Source organism: Lichenostomus cassidix, chromosome 1Aa (assembly GCF_008360975.1).
Source record: "Lichenostomus cassidix isolate B80296 chromosome 1Aa, HeHo_3.0, whole genome shotgun sequence".
Taxonomy (NCBI): domain Eukaryota; kingdom Metazoa; phylum Chordata; class Aves; order Passeriformes; family Meliphagidae; genus Lichenostomus; species Lichenostomus cassidix.
In genome coordinates, this window is record NC_139480.1 from 52,865,609 (window position 1) to 52,885,251 (window position 19,643).

Sequence of the window (19,643 nt, forward strand, 5' to 3'; positions counted from 1 at the left end):
GCAGAGCTAGGCAAGGCCATGGGGCTGTGCTGCCTGGCCCTCACCTCTGACTTTTCTGGTGGACTTTGTGGGGAGCTGGTAGGGAACGTGCTGCTCTCCTGAAGTTTCAGTGTGGTTCTGCCTCGACCCTGCAGCCCTTCTGTATTCAGAGGCACAATAGAGATGGCAGATTTTTGCCTAGAGAGCAGCTGAGCAATGAAAAAACAGTTTATTGTTTAACCCCACAGAGTTATTTCTTTTCCTTTCATGGAACAAGACTGCTGTAATAGCTTTTCTCTTTGAAGGTGGAATTGGAAATACTGAAATAAATTATGGAGAACCAGGGTGTTTCGTGTCAGAATAAATATTTAATGATACAAGGGTTGTGCTCATTCAGAGTCGCAAGGACTGATACTAAAGTACTGTATGAATGTTAATTTTAATGCATAAAATATATGCTTGAGCTTGAAAATGCAGTGTGAACAGCCTCAGGGGCAGGTGTGTACCAAGTGTGTGACAGATGTCTCTGTGGTGATGATAATGTATAAGTGCCTTCTTTTTTTTTTTTTCCTCTCCCCAAACATTTTTAATTTCCCCAGCAGTCAGTGAGGCAACAAAGGAATCTTCAAGTGCTTATTCACTCCAACCATCGGCCTCACTTAACTGTTCCTGTCTCTGACTAAATAATAATCAGAATACTGATACAGTAGGGTTTTTTGTGTTGGAGCAACATGCAGAATTGGTACAAAGGTGCCTGTCAGTGTGAACAGTCCTGTTAGTTAATGTGAATTAACTAGAGACCATTGCAAGTGATTTGCAACTCACTAATTACTATCAAGTTCAAATGGTAATGAAAGGCATGATCTCAGAGTTTATAGCTCATCTTTTCAAGGACTGGGATGTTGGGGCAGCTTTGGGCTTTTTAACAACTTCTGGAACCTTTAGTTGTTCCTTTAGACAACACACAACAGTGAACCAATCCTGGTCTCATCTTAAATAATGGGTCACACTCTTAAATAATGGGTCTGTCTTTCATAGTTTCTAAGATGTCCCACACCCTTGGCACTTTTTATCTTAACTGTGGGGTCCCTTCCCTGGCTCGCTGCTCCTCCATCTCACCAAGAACCCATGCCTTTTTCTCCATAAACCTCTGTCAGCTATCTCTGTGCCTTTCCCTCTTCTGAGGGTTCCCCACCTGCCTGAAGGTAAAGTCACTGTGAAATCGTTTCCCTGTCCAAAGGTCTAACTGAAGTACCTCTTAATTTTCCAAAGTGCAGTCATTTGCCATTGTATCTAGTGGTTGCTTGGTAAATGTCCTCAGGCTGGGGAGAGATTCATAGCTGGGGCCTCTAAAGCTTGTGACTGACTCACTGTGCATTGATGTGTTTGGGGCTTTATCCAGTCCATAACCTGGAGACATAAATAGACTCTCCAGTCATTGCATAACAGGGGCCTTGCCTGCAATTTAGAATAAAGCTCTCTCACTGCAGCCACTAATGCATTTTGTGAACTTGGATGACCTCTGTTTGCCTCATTTTTCAATTTCTAAAGTGGAAATAGTGGTATTTTGCCTAGGTAACCTTGATGGGGTAAAGCTTTTTGTTAAATGCTTTTCAATTCATGGGTTAAATGATACAGAGACAGAAATGTATTTAAATTGTTACTGAAGAAAAAATCTCGCGTCTTTTGCATGAAAGATCTGCTTGTGTTTAAAATTAAACTAAGGGAGCTGATATACTACATTAAAACAGTAGTTACAGACTTAGCTCACAGCAGACTGTTGAGGACAAAAGTTGCCATTATTTCTCTGTTGAGGTCTCCCTTCATATGGTTCTGTTTAGATAAGAACTGTAATACAATCTGTTCTCTTTCATTGTTTGGTTTCTGCAGGCACAGGCTTGCTGCAGGAAGTGGTTTATCTAGTGAGTCAGGGAGCTGATCCAGATGAGATTGGACTAATGAATATAGATGAGCAACTTCCAGTCCTAGAGTACCCTCAGCCTGGTCTGGACATCATCAAGGTACAATTTATTGCAAAGAAAGTCTTTCAGCATTTGGATGTCTTTGTCCTCACTTCCATATTTATCACTTCATTTCATCCTGTGTCCTTCTCCTTTTCATCTCTGGATTGTTCAGAATGTTGGAATGATTCAGAGTGTCATAAGGGTATTTTAAATTGCTTTTATTAAGCTTTATTGTATTCTGTTTAATACTTTAAATGTTTCTCCATGCGCAAAATATCTTGGCAGTGGGTTTTCTGAATAAAAGTTCCAGGCCTGTCTTATGTAAACAGGAGCTGCCCAAATGAGGCAAATTAGCTTTGATTCCTTCCCTGAATTTGTGAAAGAGGAAGTACAAATACAGATATCCATGGATCTGTATTCCTACTGCTCTGAATTGACCCATCTCAATCTTGAGATCCTCAGCTCCTGGCTCTCTACAGACTGTGCAGGTGTAGTTGGAGGGGTTTGGAATGTCCTGCATGAAATGACTTCCATGCTGTTAAGAATCCCTTGAAGTCCTTGAAGTTATGTGGCCTCCTTATGGCCATATAAGTGTGATCTTGTCCTTGCTGCAACCACTTCTGGCAGAGGCACATTTTGGAATCACTAGGAAAACTCCACAAGGCTATCCTGTAAGAGCTGCAGTGAACTGAGCAAGCTAAGGCTGGCAGGGATAGAATTAAGCTGCTTGTGGTCAATGACAACTGCAGCCTCAGCCTACTTTAGGCTGAGAGTATTTAGAGGTCAGAGATTGCTCTTCTTTTTCATCTGTGATGCCTAATCCAGTGAGACCTCAGTGCTACCCTGGTGCAAAAAAGTGGTGGCAATAGTAAGAGGTTTAGTTTGAGATTACACATTTTTATCTATGCCATGTGCTAGCAGCTTGATCCAATATGGATTTATTCAGTTTTTAATAGCAGAACATGATTTGTGTCATATGACAGTTTTGTCTCAAATGACACAAAAATATCGTCTGAAAGACATTCACACACTCAGATAAACCTTTGGGTCTAATTCTGAGGATAAAATAAAATGCAAGGTAAAAAGTTTGAAGAAGTTAGTGGTCATGTTTTCAGAGTTTCTAACATTTTCAAGGATTTTTAGTGGAAGCATCAGTGGAAACAAAGCTAATTTGATATTAAGAATCTAAATACTTTGAAAACAAAAGGGATAAAACCCCAAAATGACAAAATCCCCACCACATTATCCAGCCTTTTGATATTTAAAAACCACGGGTAACTCCCTGACCTGATTTCTAGCCCCAAACTGTTAATTTAAGGAGTGAATTTGTGAATGGAACTCCCTGTAGTAAAGAGCTTTGGGTGTGACAGTTCAGGACAGTTCAGGCTGTGCCCCAAACTAGTGCTCAACAGGAACTGATTGTCTCTGCTTTGTTCTAGGAGCTGACATCCCCTCGCCTCATCAAAAGCCACCTGCCCTATCGGTTTTTGCCTTCGGACCTCCACAACGGCAATTCAAAGGTGACAATGAGCTCGTGTTTGTTTAACTCCCTTGGCAGCAGTTGTGGGAGTGCTTTGGGAAATGGAATGAGGAAAAAGCTTTCAATAAGATGGTTTTCCCCCCATCACAGGTAATATACATGGCTCGCAACCCCAAAGACCTGGTGGTGTCTTATTACCAGTTCCACCGCTCGCTAAGGACCATGAGCTACAGAGGAACCTTTCAGGAGTTCTGCAGAAGGTTTATGAATGACAAGTGTAAGGAGCTGTTCTCTCTGCACACATTTATTTTCATCTCTGCATTCCTTCTGCAAGTACAGAAGTGAACTGGATAAAGGTGCATTTGTTTTGCATATACAGCAAGGAGGTTGCTACGGCTAGCGCTGCGGGGATTTAGATTTGTCCATGCAAACTCTGAGCCGTGCTTTTTGTAAATATTTGCCTTACAGTATTTGACCCCATGGGTTCAGCAGTTTCCCACCTAGGCTGGGCAAGACTCTAGTCTACTCTTTTAAAATTCAGTTTGCAGGCTGCTAGATACCTTGTAAAAAGTGTTGAACACTCCCAGCATCATTTGATTTCAGTTACACCTCACTGAAAGTTAGTTCCTTTTCAGGAGTGTTTCTGGTCCACAGGTTTGGGGCTATTTTCCTGGTAATTCCTTTAATATTTAAATTTCAACCTGAAGCTCAAGGCTCATCCCTTGCAAGATGCCAGTTAACACAGAAAATTCTGCAGTTTGCATGGGTCTGATCTGGAGCACACCAGTGAGGTCAAGTGAGACCCTGTGAGAAGGCAGCTGATGGGGAGGGCAAGCCCTGTGTTCTCACAGAACTCACTGCCACTGGGCTTTTTGCCAAGGGATTGTCACACTCTCTAGCTAGGAAGAGCAAAAAATTCCTACTGCCTTTTATTTCTCTACAAAATCTCCTCTGATACTTTAATGTGACACCAGGCACCTTGAGCTCTGAGAGCACCATCTCCTCTAGATCCAGAGCAGCAAACCTGGAATTTGGGGGAGCTGATGCTGAAGGAGCTGAGGAAGACTAAAGGGAAGAAAAAAGTAAAGCCTACCTATGGAGGTTATTCAACAGACCTTAGAAACTTTTGCTGTTTCTTACCCTGCAAGCTTGAGCAGGGAAGATTGATGCTCTCCTCCCACCTTCAGTTTTTCATTTGCATTCCTTGAAAACGAAATGTTTGCCTGTAGCCCATGATCAGGAACTCATAGACCAGAGACATAAGGCCATCTAAGATAGAAGGGTTGGGTGCTCTTGTCCCTGTAGGTATCCCAAGAGTTATTTGCATCTTTATCTTGTAGCACCTAGCTGACTTTATTACAACCTCCCAGAGCCAAGAAAACATCACAGCAAGTTCTGTGGCCACAATTGTGCAAATGGAATGTTTGTAGCACACAGTAAATTTAGCATTTAGCTGAATGTTTGCATCTTGTGGGAAGCAATACAGCAGAATCCTGGTAACTCAAACACTTCCAAAGCACAAAGAGATCAGTTTCACAGGGAAATAATTTTAATCAACTGAGCAATTTTCAGTTTTTATAAAGGCACTGGAAAGATTCCATTTCTGTCATTCCCATTCCATATACCCCTTAAGAAACTGATGCATGCAGCTAACACGTCAGTGTTCCAGTTACCAGAGTGAAACAATTATTTTTCAAAGCGAAAAGGTGGTTTTAAAATACAAACCTAGAAAGCTTTGGTTTATTTTTCTATAGCTGCTTTGCTGAAAAGATAAAATTGACAAAAAAAATTGGGAAAGAATTGAAAAACTTCTTACCATGTTTGTTTAACTCCTGCCTTGATTATGTGAGGTACTTTGTGGGAATTAGTCACTGGTTACAGAGAAATATGCAGAATGCATTTCTCATGGGGTCGTCTCCTAGTAATTTAGGCAACAAAAGAGATTCTCAAGATTGTAAGTACCAAGTACCAGTGGCTGAACCTCTGGTAGACTCATGTAAATTATCTGAAATTAATGCAAATGTGGACTTAATCAGAGAGCTGGAAAACAAATGAGTAAAGTTTTGGGGGGAGGGTTAGGGCTTCCAGGAATCACATGGGTCAAAATGAGACACTGTTCTCCTGGGGCTATGAACCACCTCAGTTATTTCATTTCTCTCTTTTTTTTTTTCCTTTTTGAAAATGGCTTAATAACAAAAGTGTTCATTTTCCTCGTGCCAATCATAATGTTTTTGTAGTAGGATATGGTTCGTGGTTTGAACATGTGCAAGAGTTTTGGGAACACCACATGGATGCCAATGTACTTTTTCTCAAGTATGAAGATATGCATAAGGTAGGTTAGATGTAGCAAAATGGTGTTTTAATTTAATTTAGCATCCTAGCTTTTAAAATACATAAAGCACAAAATTACATTCTTATGTCTATGTTTGGGCTTCCTAATGCCTGATACCATTTTAAAAGCACTGGCTTTAAAAATTCAGTAGCTTCTATGGGCTTTAAGCACTTTCATGTACATATTAATTTACTGGGGAGTCTGCCTGCATCCATAGGCACAGAACTACTTGCAGAGAAGGCAGTGATGTGAAACTGTTCAGTACTTGCTACACTCAGCCCTGGGCATTCATTTAAAAGGAATGTCTTTCTGTGTGTGCTGCATCAATGAGGAAAAAAGTACATAATCAGTATTTGGACCTGTGTATTTAGCATTTATTGTGATTATTTGGTTGTTGTTGCTGTTTTCTCTGAAACAATGTTGAAAACAGTAAGGGTAATGTTGCATAAGGTGAATATAATTATTGGGTCCTTACACTATGCTGACTAATAAATCCACTTTAATCAGAAATATAGTGGAAATGCTACATATTTCTTATTGCAGTAATATGTTTTTGAGAGTTAATGAAAATATTTCAAAATGTTAATTTGACTGGAAAACTAATGCAAACATAGGAAAAACCCAGCTCCATTTTCTAAACCTGTAAAAAGACAAAATCAGGACAAAACTCAGTAAAGCTGGGTAAATTATAATTCCAGCTTTACTGAGCCTTCTGATGGAGTGGGATTCTAAAAAAAAAAAGGTGTAATACAATGGGAGTAAGTAAAGTTTAGTCGAAATTATTTCAAACCCACAGTTTTGAATAATAATGTATTTCTAGCTGTGCTCACCAGCTGCTGAAAGCTGGTAGCATCATGGCATCCTTCTGCTTCCTGACAAATATTACAGTTTTGTCCTTGCAACTCATACTGAGGAATCCTGGAATTCTGGAGATATAAATTAATGCTAATTCTCAGAGGCCACCTCACCAGATCCTTTCCATCTACATGAATGCAGTCAAAGGAAGAAGGGCTATCCTAATATTTGTACTAATTTTTTTGACTAAGGTCAAAATCACAGTAACTTCTAAATCCTCTGAAATGCACCGGTATTCCAAAGGGATCAGCTAAGGATGAGGTGTTCTCTGAAGTAGGAAGCATCACAATTACTTTTGAGGTTTTCCCTGTTCCAGCATCTGAAGAGGTTACATGGCTGTGCTCTCTGCCAACCTGTCCTACTCTAATTCCTTGGAATGTGTCCCTGTTCAGGAAATTGGAAGGTGGCAAAACTTTAAAGCAGTGGTGTATCTACAACATCTGGACTCGCATCTTCCATCAGGATTTAACTTATTTTGAAATATGTAAACTCGTGAAAAATGTGATTTTAAATGTTATGAAATAAACTGGGTTTTAAATACTCTCTTACAGGACCTAGCGACAATGGTTGAGCAGCTGGTGAGGTTCTTAGGAGTTTCTTATGACAAAGCACAGTTGGAATCCATGGTGGAACACTGCCATCAACTCATTGATCAGTGCTGTAATGCAGAAGCTCTTCCTGTTGGCAGGGGTATGTTTAAAACCCACAGCAAAACTCTTCTTGGAGAGGTTGCAAGAAGCAACTGAGTAAGCTCCAGGGTGTGTCAGATGTTGGCAAAATATTGCCCTGTGAAGGATGGGAGGTAACTGACTGTTGGTGCAATTGGAGGGATTGGTTGTTTTGAAATCAAGTGAGGTAGAAGTGACTGAAAAGGATGGAAGGATCCAAGATTACCAGTGTATATTCAACACCATACAAACCACTCTGTCAGAGAGTCTTTGTCTGGCTTTGATGGATTGAGCTTTTCATGCTGAGAGCTCTGCACTGCTCCTTCTGATCTATGGCATGCCAAAGTCCATACCACTTCATGCAGTTCCTCCTGGCCTCAGCCCTTGGGTTTAAGTATATCAGATTTTCTAGAATAGCAGGTATTTCTAATTTGGAAGACATAAAATTACAAGGAACCGTAACTTCCCTTATGAGCTTTTTATTTTCGTTGCCTATCTTAGCAGTTTAAAAGGTGTGTAGCTGTTTATTCTGGTGAGGTCTTTCTCAAGGAGCCTGAAGGTGCCATTTGATCTGTTGATACATCTGTCCTTTGATAAGAAATCAACTCCTTTCAGTTGTCTTTGAGAAGCATAAAAGAGTGAACTGAGGCTCCCTCAAATTATTTTCTGCAGGCTGCTTTACAGCACTTTTAAAAATGAGGGAACAAGGTTAGGATGGTCAGTTCCAATGTTACCTCTACATATGCCTTATCCAAGTGTAAAATCACTTCATAGACTAATTTAGTCTGGTTTTATTTGGAACTTTTCCTTGTTTTTCCCCCATAGCCATTTTAGCACTTTGTGAGACAACATCACCCATGAGACACGTGTTCGTTGTGACCACAAAGCCTCTCAGAGGAACTGATTAACAGGTTTTTGTCCCTTACTCAGGGATTATGACAGGAATACTTTGCTCTTAGATTTCTGTGTGTAGGAGCCCTTTCCATGCTACCACCTTCAGCCAGCCCTCACGTGATCAGCAAATTATATCAGCTGTAATTTTTATAATTATTTTCAAATCTCCGATAAAAATACCAAACACCATCAGTCCCTCTTGACTGCTAATTCTGTGTTAGCTAGTCATTTATTCAATTGTCACACATTTTGTTGGCATTTTATAGCTGTGTAGAAAACCCACTAAAATCACATGCCTTACGAAATTCTGCCAAACTAATCTTAGCAACACTCGGTCAGGTTTGTTTGGGGTTTGCTTTCCCATGAAAGCAGGTTCACTGGAATTCTGTACTACCTTTGCCTCTTATTTCTGCTGTCTACAAATATTTCAGAAGGACACCTTCATTTTGTAATAGAGAAGGAAGGGAGCTACAGCACTTAATGTAATATTTTGTCATTTGTTCGCTGTGTGCTTTTTAGTATAAATATCCTTATTTTGAATTTCTTTTCTTTGCTGTCTTTGGCTTTTACAATATTTTGTTACTTCAGTATGTAGCTTCATTAGCAGTGCTTTGTTCTTTCTCTGTTCGTTTCTGTGACAATGAATGGTGGCAATGACATGACAGCTTATTGTAATTTGTTTCAAATATTTTTAATTTGTCATTAGTTACATTTACTTTATTATTTTACTTTATTTTAGTTCTTCATTTTTTTTTTCTTTTAGCACATTGATCTTTACTCTGAAGATAACCCTGAACTGCTGTGAAAGCAGAACAATGATTAGATATGTTACTTGTGTTTGACTCTTATCACATCATAATTTACGCAGTTGCATGATTCAAATCATAAACCAGGTGGGTGACTTTTTGACAAGCTCTCAATTCATGTGGTAAAAAAGAAAAAAATGTTACAAATAATCCACTGTGTATGTCATCTGTAAAACTTGTCATTTGTCCATACATGTTGTTAGGGAGACTCAGAAATAAAAGGATTTTATTTACCGAGCAGAGGAAGAAAGTATTTTATTATCATTATTGAACAGGAAATACAGGGGTTTGTGTTTCATGCTGTGCTTTTTGCAATTATAGTTGCCAGAGCAAAATCTAAGTATCAGATGTTTATGATTGCAAGCATTTTCTTAATTTATTTTTAAAAAAAAATACGTGAGAAATTTGGGGAAAACAATAAATGGCATTTTCAGTGTCAGGTTATTTTGGTCTTAGGATCCTGCAAAGAAACCAGGACACTATCACACCTTCAGGAGTTCTAGAAAAGCCCTGATTGCATAAAATGGCCCCAGCCACACATGCTATACCATCATGTTAATAAGTAATACGTAGATGTTTCAGACAGTTTTGTCTGAAGTTGCTGCATAAAAGCAATGGTAATTGAATTAAATGGGTATTCTTCTTATGCATCAAATGCATAATTAAGCTCCCTGCATGTAGCTTTGTTCTTGCTGTTATGATTAAACTCTGGTAGCACAGTCCCAATTCTCCTTTCATTTATTCCAGTTGAACTAGTCTGGATTTTGTCTTTATATCCAGCATAAATGAGAAGAGAATTGGGCCTCTCAGTCTGGTTATTCCACGAGGCTTATTCAGCCACAAGTAACCCTGGCTGACTTTGAGTTAAATTAATTTTTGGATAAATAACTGCATTGAAACAGTTGTGAAGGGAGCTGCTGTCTTTGGCTGGTGGGTTCAGCAGGGTCACCAGGTTATGTTACTGGTTGGGCTCCACAGAATACTTTGTATGAGGAAGGTGTTCAGTGTCCATATTGCATCCCTCAAAAGCTTCCTATTCCTCGTGTTCAAAAATAAAATTTCAGTGGCACAAGTTGAGTGCATGGCACTTGTTCTCTTTCACAGATAGAAACTAGGCACTCGTATTTAACAAACAAATCTCTCTACACTGAGAAATTAATCTGTTGGACTTTTCTCTAGACACCAAATGATAGAAATTAGCAATGAAAATATTATACTTCAACAATCAGTTTTACACCACACATTTTGTGTACCTTTTGGACAGTTCTCTAACCAGTGAATGCCCGAGCCTCAGTAATTTTGAAATGTACTATAACCTATTGGAATTATCAAACAGCCATAGTTTGCACTGAAACCAGAAATCCACATTTAAGTGAACACCTACCCCAAAAGCTGTGTTCATTTCTGATTGAGGCCAGAGTAAAGTCTCACACAAATCTGAATTCTTACTATATAACACTGAGCTGGTGCAGCTGAAGAGGTGTATGGCACTTATTTGAAGGCTTTGCAAGGGTAATTGGGTAAGACAATGAGCAGCCTTAGGTCTCATTAACCTTTCAGTGGAAGCCCAGACTGATCAGAATCTCACAGCTGACATTTGGTGCCCTGCACAATTAGACTGTGGATATTTGGTGTCCTGTTACATCTACTCTCTGATTTGTGTTCTTTCTCTGTGTTTCAGGACGAGTTGGGCTATGGAAAGACATCTTCACTGTTTCAATGAATGAGAAATTTGATTTAGTTTATAAACAGAAGATGGGAAAATGTGACCTCACATTCGATTTTTATTTATAAAAAATGCATGCATATGATATCCAGATATAGCTAGAAGTGCTTTACGCATTCATTTATTACCTGCTGGACAAACTACTGTAGCTATTATGTGTAATAAGATTTAAAGAAAGAAAAACAGTCTAAGTAAACCATATCAGATGCAATTATCTTTAATCCTGAGCAGCTGTTTATCTTCTAGTATTTAAGTCCTTTGTCCACATGCAAGAACTTCCCAGACAATACTAGAACATTCAGCTGTTATGGAATGTATTATATACGTATAAGGTATGTATCATATATGCAACTAGAATGTACACCTTTTCAGCCCCACATTGATTATTTAATGTATTTTATAAAAGCTTGTCACTAGAACCTAAATAAACATCCGTAAACCAAATAAAAATTTATTTCTGAGGGAAACAAGTAACAGGCCAAAACAGTATGCTAGAATGATCTCAGGGGTTAATCGTCACATTTATTTTTATAGCAGGAATAACCAAGTATAAATAAATCCCATTCCAAAACAGCAACTGATCCAAGTGGGGTTCACATTAGGTTCTGCACACCCTTACCTGTGTGATTTGAGTAGGTTCTGTGCACTGGCACGCTCTGCAAGACAGGGCTTGTTCTGATTTACAGCTGTGGTTGTCAGTCCGATCCCAAATCCCACCCCTGCCTTTCTGGAGACAGCTCAGATATCACTGACTTCCGATGGACACAGCTCAGCTCCGTGCCCTGGGCCAGCAAACAGAAGATTCTTAAGCCCTCAAGCCCAGCTCAGTCCCTCAAAATGGGGCTTAGAATCCAGCATGTGGTGCAGGGACTGTCTTGAAGAACCAGGCTCCGACCTGTACCGCTTTGCTGCGTGGATGTGAATTTCTCCCGTCAGGGACAGCCAGGGAAGTTAGGGTGCCGGATAAGCTGGATAAGCTCTAGTTCCACTAAAAGGTGAGAGCACTTAGCCCTGTTTAGGGGTTGTTCTCCTGGCCTCCAGCAGACCTACGGGGAAGAGCTGTGCCAGTGTGAAGCAGGCAAAGGGAGAGAGTTGATGGATATGCCAGCAGGTGGGAGTATTGCACAAATATCCATGCACAATAAGTTCCAGGAATTGTTAGCCATGACTGATCTGGATTATAATCAGGATTCAAGTTTATTTCTCTATCTTTTTTAATTCTCTACACAAACAGCCTGAAGCAGGCTACTATCACTATAGAACTCTCCCAAATTATTTTATTGTTCCATTATGTAATGACATCTATGCTTTTTAGGTTCTCAGCTGCAGGAGGCCCATTTTTGCTAGTCAAATGTTCAGGCTTACCAAAAACTGTGAGGAAGGACTAGTTTTTAGTGTTTCAGTTCTGTTGGGAAACTGTCAGTTCAGCAACTGGCAAGTGGTGTAGCATGATGTGGCTTGACAGCACTTTTCCTTGTATATTTGTGAGTGAAAATGCTTTCAGTGAAATTTTATTTCTATTTTTATATTTTTAGTACTGTATGAATATTAAGCACTACACATTATACTTCTGTGCTTGCTTGCTTACTGAATAAAAGATGTGTTCTGTGCATTGTGGTTGCTCATTTTCTAGACCTCCCACTCAGGCCAGGTGGTCTTTGTAGTCAAACTACCACAAACTGCAAGAACATAGGAGAAGGAGAATTCCCTCTTGCTGCAGAGGAAGGCAAAATTCCCCCACAGTTCCTGCAGATTAGAGTCAGAAGAAAATTTCATTAGCACCAAAAATCTACTTATGCCATTGCCAAAGGGAGCCTGTGCAGAGGGCCACCAGCTGCCAGGCCACATAAACTGTGCTGAAATTCTACCTTTGGATCTCTGGTGCTTGAAAGCATTTGAGTTTCCTTTTAAAATCCATAGGTAGTAAGCTTCTTCCTCTTTTTGACAGCTTGAATTTTCAGGACTTGGCCAAATGGTACCAAGACTGCACACAGACACCCCTTGGCCCAAATTGTCTGTGGAGAGAATGCCTCACTGGTACCAAAGCACTGCAAATGAAGAACAAAAGCACCAGAAAACCAACAGAATTTTTTTTCCTCCCCTCAGGATTCCAATTTGGTGAGCTGCTTCTGCTGAGGGAACTGCTGCAAAGTTTGTGTCCTGCCCAGGTTTGTCAGAGTTGAGCAGGTTCAAGTATTTATTGCAGTGAAGTTGGGCAGCAAAGGGGAAATACAAGAAAGCTGAGGAATAACCAGTGAAGGTTCTCAGCACTTCTGTATAAGCTTCACAACACAACATGGCACCAATAGTTCTGGCAATAATTATAAAGACATACAGGCTTGAGTCATCATTATAATAAACGATCCAGTCTTGTCTGGGCTATAAATAACACCACTTAGGAGCTACCAGCAAAGGTTTAAAGGGAGGATTAAGGAACTGCATTTGCTGCCTCCTTTGAAAAAAAAAAAAGGCAGCTAAACAGAAATTCAACTGCAGGACCTGCAGACTGCTGTCCTCTAGTGTAGGAATCATAAAACATATGCAGATGAGTATTTTCTGCTACCTGTCATACTGTGTATCACACAGAACAGAAATAATTGCAGCCAGTAATGAGCTTCATCCTGGCAATGGCAAGAGAATCAGCAAAAATGAGCATTTTTTTAAAAATAGAACACACCCAGATTTCATCTTAATGAGGTTTAGACCTCAAGTGCCAAGTCATACTCCAGTAAAAACTGCTGGTGTAGCTTCAGAGAGTGGCAAGAAGTCAAGAAATATGATGCCACTGCATCTGGTCTATCAGCTTTAAAACCTCCCCTCTTAAAGCTGGGAGAGTGCTGGCAGTTTCTACAGGCAGACTGGAACCACATCTCCTTGCAGCTCTCAGGCTTGGACCATACTTAGGTGCATGTAACATCTGAGCTGTGAGGCCTTCAAAAATGAATGTGAGAAAAGTTTACAAAAATGCATGGTGAGTCTTTGTGCTCCAGAACCCTGACATGTCAGAATAGCTATTAGCAGCACAGGACTCCTTACCATAAATTGGCTTTAGAAAGAGTGAAGAGCTAATGCAGCAGCATTAGGTTCTTTTGGTGAGCTGTACTGTGCCAACACAATTTTTCTGGATTTTGCCACTTCATCCACGGGCAAAATTGTAAAGCCATGAAACAACTTTTGCTGGAGTTCTCTCTGTGCACAGATGATAAGCCCTGGCAATGCATGCTAGAGTAGTTTGAGAAGCTGCCACCTCCAGCTGTCCATGCTGCCTCTCTGCCAGAAATGGCCATGGAGGAGAGAGAGCAGGAGCAAATGTGTGCTGGTTCCTCAGCTGCTGTAGTTCACTGGCTGACCTTAATTTGAGCCCACGTGGATGGTGCTGGCAGATAATTGGTTTGTGACCTGCAGTGCCAAGAGCCACAGCACAACCCCAGGTGCTGCCCTGGGCTGGAGGATCCTCCCAGGTCCTTGGCTGAGCTCCTCTGAAGCAGCTCTGCCATTATCCAGAGGTCTCTGCTTGGGAACAGCCTGTTTCACATACAGACTGAGTTTCACCTCCGAAAGCTTGTCAGCAAAGGTGGAATTGTGTCCTTGAGCAAGAAGGAGAGGCAGATCCATGCTGCCACATGGAGTGTATTAACTCCAACCTGCTTTTGGAAGCAGTGCTGTTCTGTAGGAGTGCTGCAATGTGTGCCAGTACACAAGATGAAGAAAGAATGGCAACGTCATGACTGCTCAGGCTCATCCCAGTCACAGGCACTGATATGCAGACTTGCTTGATGTGTGTGGTACGAGTGATATTCAAAGTAACTGCCACCCAGACATTAAATCCACTGTCACCATCTCTGTCACATGCTCAGCTTTTGCCAGCACTGAGCATAAGATGACAATTTAATCCTCGCAGCTGCTGTTGCAGTGTGTTAAGACTGCAGCCCTTGCAGGCCTTGCATCTGTTTCCTTTCAGCTTTGGAGAAGAGTCACCCATAAAATATGGGAGAGCTCTAAGGACTCAGCAAAAGTGAATCAACTGGAGCAAAACAAGAACTAAGGAAAATGATTAGATTTCCAGCCCCTCTGGGAAGACAGTCTTTTGTTTCAAAAGGAAAAATAACATAGCTTTGCCCAGGCACCACTCTTGTTTGCTTCTGCACCTTCTTCTGCAATCCCCTCCCCTAAAGGCATTTGTAACCCTACTTAAACAGAGAAATCCTGGAAATGCTGCAGGAGACTTTCAGCACCTGGGATTGCTACCACTCCATAGTTGGTAGGGTTTAAACTCACAGAGAAAAATCCACAGTGGGTCTCCAGTTCCAGTTCTTTAACCACCCTGCTCCAGCCACACATGCTGAGGTCGCCCTTAGCAGATAGATCCTTTTGGACACATTCCTTGTTCCCTCCTCAGTAAATACCAGTGAGATTAGAGACTAAACTAGTTCTGATTTGTTTTTAGTATTAAAGATCTGTATAAGCCTGTGTACTCTAAACAGGATGAATAAGGAATATAAAGGAAAATATGGCGTGGGTCAATTCAAGCTGTAAACATTTGGGTTTTAACCATGCAAGTATGGATCATTTGGCCACTCTTTTACTGAGTAATCTGCAGGAATTTACGTGGAGTCTTTGACATGAAGAAGGTATATCAAAACTATTTTTCTTCTAACAGGAACTATGTTGCTATGTACAGCAATTACATTTCTACAATGCTGCTCAAGCTCCAAGTGATATCACTGAATCCAAAGGGATCACATGAAAGTTAAGCTACATACACAAATATTTGTGGGAAACAAAGTCTTAATGTGCCCTGCAGGACATTAGTCTGTGTCAAGAACTACTGAAATACTGAATTTGTTCATGGATGTTTGAAAACAGCATTATCATTTGGTTGCTGGCCAGCATGTCTGGATGCTGCAAGACACTGCATTTTTTTCCAGAAAGTGGCTACAGTACAGTTTTCAAGAAATCTCCCTTAATCTATTTTAAAAAAATACATCAAAGCTTAGGACCGACATAGAATCAGACCTTTTTTTCCTGTTGGACTGCAGTGATTTATGTGGTCCTTTGGAATAAACAGGAGGCCACCCCTAACTGCCCCTGATGAAGAAGAATCTAGTTTATGCATGGTTTAATCCTCAGTTCTGTTGACAGGAGCTCTTTCACCTTTCCCCTGGAGTGCCTGAAACAGAGAGGTTTCACAGCTCAGGACCTTTCTAGGCCAGTAGTCTGTCCCTCTAGCCCAGTTTAGGCATGTCCTGATTATCAGAGTGACCTGCTGCACACCAAGAGAGGAGTGCCAGAGGCAGCAGGGCAGCCCAGGAGGCAACCTGGGTGCTACTGAGCCTCCTTGTGGGATGTGTTGAAGGTTGGCTTTAACTTTGGGGGAATTTCTGTCTTTGGGACACAATCACATGGTCAGGATATACATTTTCTTTTTCTCTAAAATAAAATGCACTCATGCAGGTTATTGCAGTCTTTTGCATTACTCATCAGCAGCAGTACAAATGTCTTGGAGCAGATATTTCTGCACTTCCTGTGCTCTATGGCAAGAGGTCATTGCCATGAGCAGAGTGGTGCCAGGTCCCCGTTGGATTGCTTGGAGGGATCTTTCCAGCTGTGCCACCTTGTTTGGGAAACAGAGGAGCAAATGAACATGCACAGCCACGTGTGTAACATCAGCCCTTTCAATGGGCAGGGCTCTTGGGGGTGGTTTGTCCACATGAGAAACATGCTGGAATCCAGAAAGCTCTGTCACACAGGGACAGGTGACATGGGAGAGACAATATGGTATCTGTAGGATTGTTCATTCTTTCTAGAGAGAGCTTTCATGTTTATTTGCTCCCATTTTGTATATTCCATAAAGCAAGTGCTGCTACTGTTTTCCCCGGATGGTGTGAAGTGGGGAGGAAACTCCTTTTGGTTATCCTCTGAGTAGGACAAAGCTAGCTCTAAGCAGTTGATATTTCTAGAATAAGCCTTTTCCCTTCAAGCTGTGGAAACAGGGAAAAGTAGCACCTCTGCTGCCCACATTTTGCTAACCTCCAGGCAGCCATGGCCTGAAGGAAGCTGCTCCATGCTGGACAAGATTCCTGGCAGGAGCTGTGGCCCTTGGAGAGGAGCTCTCTGTGAAGGGAACACACTGGAGCAGGGGAAAGGTGAGAGGGGGAAGGAGTGGCAGAGAGGCCTTCTGCATTTCTATCTAAAGAGACCAGAAATAAAACATTTGCAAGATCCATCCATCTTGTAACTGAGGTGAAACATGCCTCAGCTGCAGGAGCTACGTATACAGACACTTGGGAAACTCTTATCAATTAAATTATTGAAATGAAAGCCAAATCCCTTAGTGGCTATAAATGCTGTAATTCTTCTTAAGATAGGAAAGCGAGCAGAGCTGTTCTGATTTATGATAACTGAGGATCTTGCTCTCATACTAGTAGGAATATACTTAAAAATATAAGCAGTGGATCAGATTTATGACTTTTTATGCACTGCTGTGAATTCCAAGTAACACATAAATCAGGAGCTATTCAGTGCAGCTAAGTTATTCTTGATTCCCCTACCGATATTTTGCAGGTGTAAAGGCAATGCAAGTGAGAAGAGAGCCAGGCTCAGGATTTGATGAAACTTTAAATCTGTTTGCTCTATATCAGTAACTTTGACTTCTTAGGGATCATGTGCTGTTTCTGAAGGGTCTGTGAGAAAGGCAAGCTGACTTAGATCTGATGCACAGATACTTCAGCCAGAAAGTATTTAGAGTCCAGAAAAATGGCAGTTGGCTTTACAGGAGTGTTTTAGAGCTCCATCCTGATTTTCTGAAGTCAAAGAAAGCTTTGCTAATGACTTCAGCAGCATCAGGATGTGCTACTCCCTACCTTATTCCTGTTGCATCCTAGTTACTGAGCCACAGAATCCCTGTCCAGACCCTTAAACACTTCTCACCCTTTGAAACAGGATGGCTACATGCAAACTGCCCATTGGGAAGGGATCCTTGACAACTTAATACCCAAAATGTGCCAAAAAGCTGGGTCAAAATCCAGCTGGAGATTGTTCTAAGAATATGAGCCCACAGAGGATGAAGATGCAGTGCCCAGTAACAGTACCCAGCAACTGCTTCCTTTACTGCATGTTAAGCTATGGGAAGTTGTTTGTTTCATAACATGAAGATTATTTAAGTTGTCAGGTACTGTTTTCTTTCCCTTTGACCATTCCATTTCATTCCCCCTAGCTGTCCAAAGTACCAAGCTAGATAAAGAAAACTTGTCGTGTTTGAACTGCAAGTTTGTTTGTCTATTCATTTTGGGTGGATTTTTTGAGGGTGGGAGGCAGGATGGGTTTCCTCCCTATGCAATGTGCTGCACAGTGCTGCATTTTCACTCAACTAGTCTTGCTCTTGTCCTGCTGTTTTTCACTTGGCTGTGCCTTTTTTTCCCTTCTCATCTCCCTTTACCAAGCTGTAATTGACTGAGTGGTGGGTTGACCTTGGCTGGGTGCCAGGTGCCCACCAATCCTCTCTGTCACTGCCCCTTCTCAGCTGGACAGGGGAGACAAGAGATGGAAAACATCTCGAAGGCTGCAGAGCTCACAGAGTTCCCTGTGCTAACATTTGCTTTCTACACTGTGATAATTGAATGGCAGGAGCACAGTGCAGTTGATTGGCACATATCAGAGAGAGCAGGAAATATGTTGTAGTCTCTGACTGTCGCTCAGCTTGGAAAGAAACCAGGTTTCTGGCGTTGATTTACAGTTGTACTAGGGGAAACAAGGCCTTGAAATGTTTCCTTTGCAGTCTGATTGGGTTGACTACGTAATTATCGCTAGAACTACACTGTGATCCAATGAGATCATGAGAATCATGAGAGCACGAGAATGTCAGCATTCAAAAGTATTTTTGTGACTTATGACTGGAAAAGAGTATGGGAAAGATTGGATGACAGCACCATCACCTGGGTCACCCTTGTTTTAACCCATTACCTACGTAATGGGTTACGTAAAGAAAACAAGCACCTCATCATACCTGAATAAACTAAAAATCAGAAGAAAACCTTTAGGCATCAGGCCTCCCCCAAAGTTTTGGTAAGTAGATTGCCCTGGGCTCTCAGATAGCTCCCCAGAGCTCAGAGCATTGTTTGCAGGAGCAGCTGGAGCTGGGTGCTTGCCCCAAGAAGCAGATGCAGATCCCTCAGTTTTGCTGAGCAAGTCCACATGAATCCACACTGACACCACTCTGGCAGTGCCATATCTGATTGCTGTTTCCCCAGTTAACTCCCCTGGTTGAACTTTTAGTATAGTTTGCTGTAGATTTCCTGGAAAATTAATGCTATCTCTTCATGAAACAGCAATTACTGTAATGAGCTTTTGTCTGATGTATGCATTTTTCTCCTGCAAAGCTCTGAAAGTCAAGATCAACATCTAAGCAAGTGTGCTGCTCAGTAAAGTAGCAGGCTTTCTCGACCAAAAGGTGGTGGTTTTAAATGTTTTTAGAGCATTTTAATGTGCAGAGACTTCAACATAATGGCAAAAAACATTTCCATGTATAATTCTGTGGTCAAGGAGTTAGTCTACCACTGCAGCCTCCTACTCTACAGTGCATATCTGAAAGTGCTGGCATAGGAGAGAGTATCCAGCACAACCAGAGAAACTGGGACCCCTCTCGTGTGGTCACTGCTGTCAGCAGGACAAAAGAAAGCCCATCATCTGGACAAGTAAGATTTGTAGTTTGTTCCAATCAAGTATGAATTTGCTGGTAAGCCCAATGTGGAAATTTCTCTTGCGAGTAATTTTTAATTATGCTCATGTGAGGTTCCCTCCGTCACAGTTTGTGTCACTTTGCCTCCTCTCCTTGCCATGTAGTTTTAGATTTAGGGTCAGATTCATTGTAGGAGGAAGCTGTGACAGCTCTATTGATTTCACTGAAGCTGTATCCAGCTGTGAATTTGAATGCTTTCTTT

General features: G+C 41.2%; 1 protein-coding gene across 2 annotated transcripts in view; it reads left to right on the forward strand.

The window, feature by feature from the left end:
• The window catches only part of SULT4A1 (sulfotransferase family 4A member 1), a 28,972-nt gene extending 16,658 nt beyond the window's left edge, over positions 1-12,314 (forward strand). The window contains exons 2-8 of one of the 2 annotated variants that reach the window (XR_014849348.1): positions 1,870-2,000; positions 3,383-3,463; positions 3,574-3,700; positions 5,661-5,755; positions 7,162-7,300; positions 8,936-9,065; positions 10,660-12,314. Coding sequence is in view for 1 of the 2 variants with exons in the window: in XM_085048983.1 (XP_084905109.1) it covers positions 1,870-2,000; positions 3,383-3,463; positions 3,574-3,700; positions 5,661-5,755; positions 7,162-7,300; positions 10,660-10,772 (686 nt within the window). In the remaining variant the exon portion in view is untranslated. The remainder of the gene's footprint in view (positions 1-1,869; positions 2,001-3,382; positions 3,464-3,573; positions 3,701-5,660; positions 5,756-7,161; positions 7,301-8,935; positions 9,066-10,659) is intronic. The other variant, XM_085048983.1, reaches the window with a different exon arrangement.
• The last annotated feature ends 7,329 nt before the right edge of the window (positions 12,315-19,643 follow it).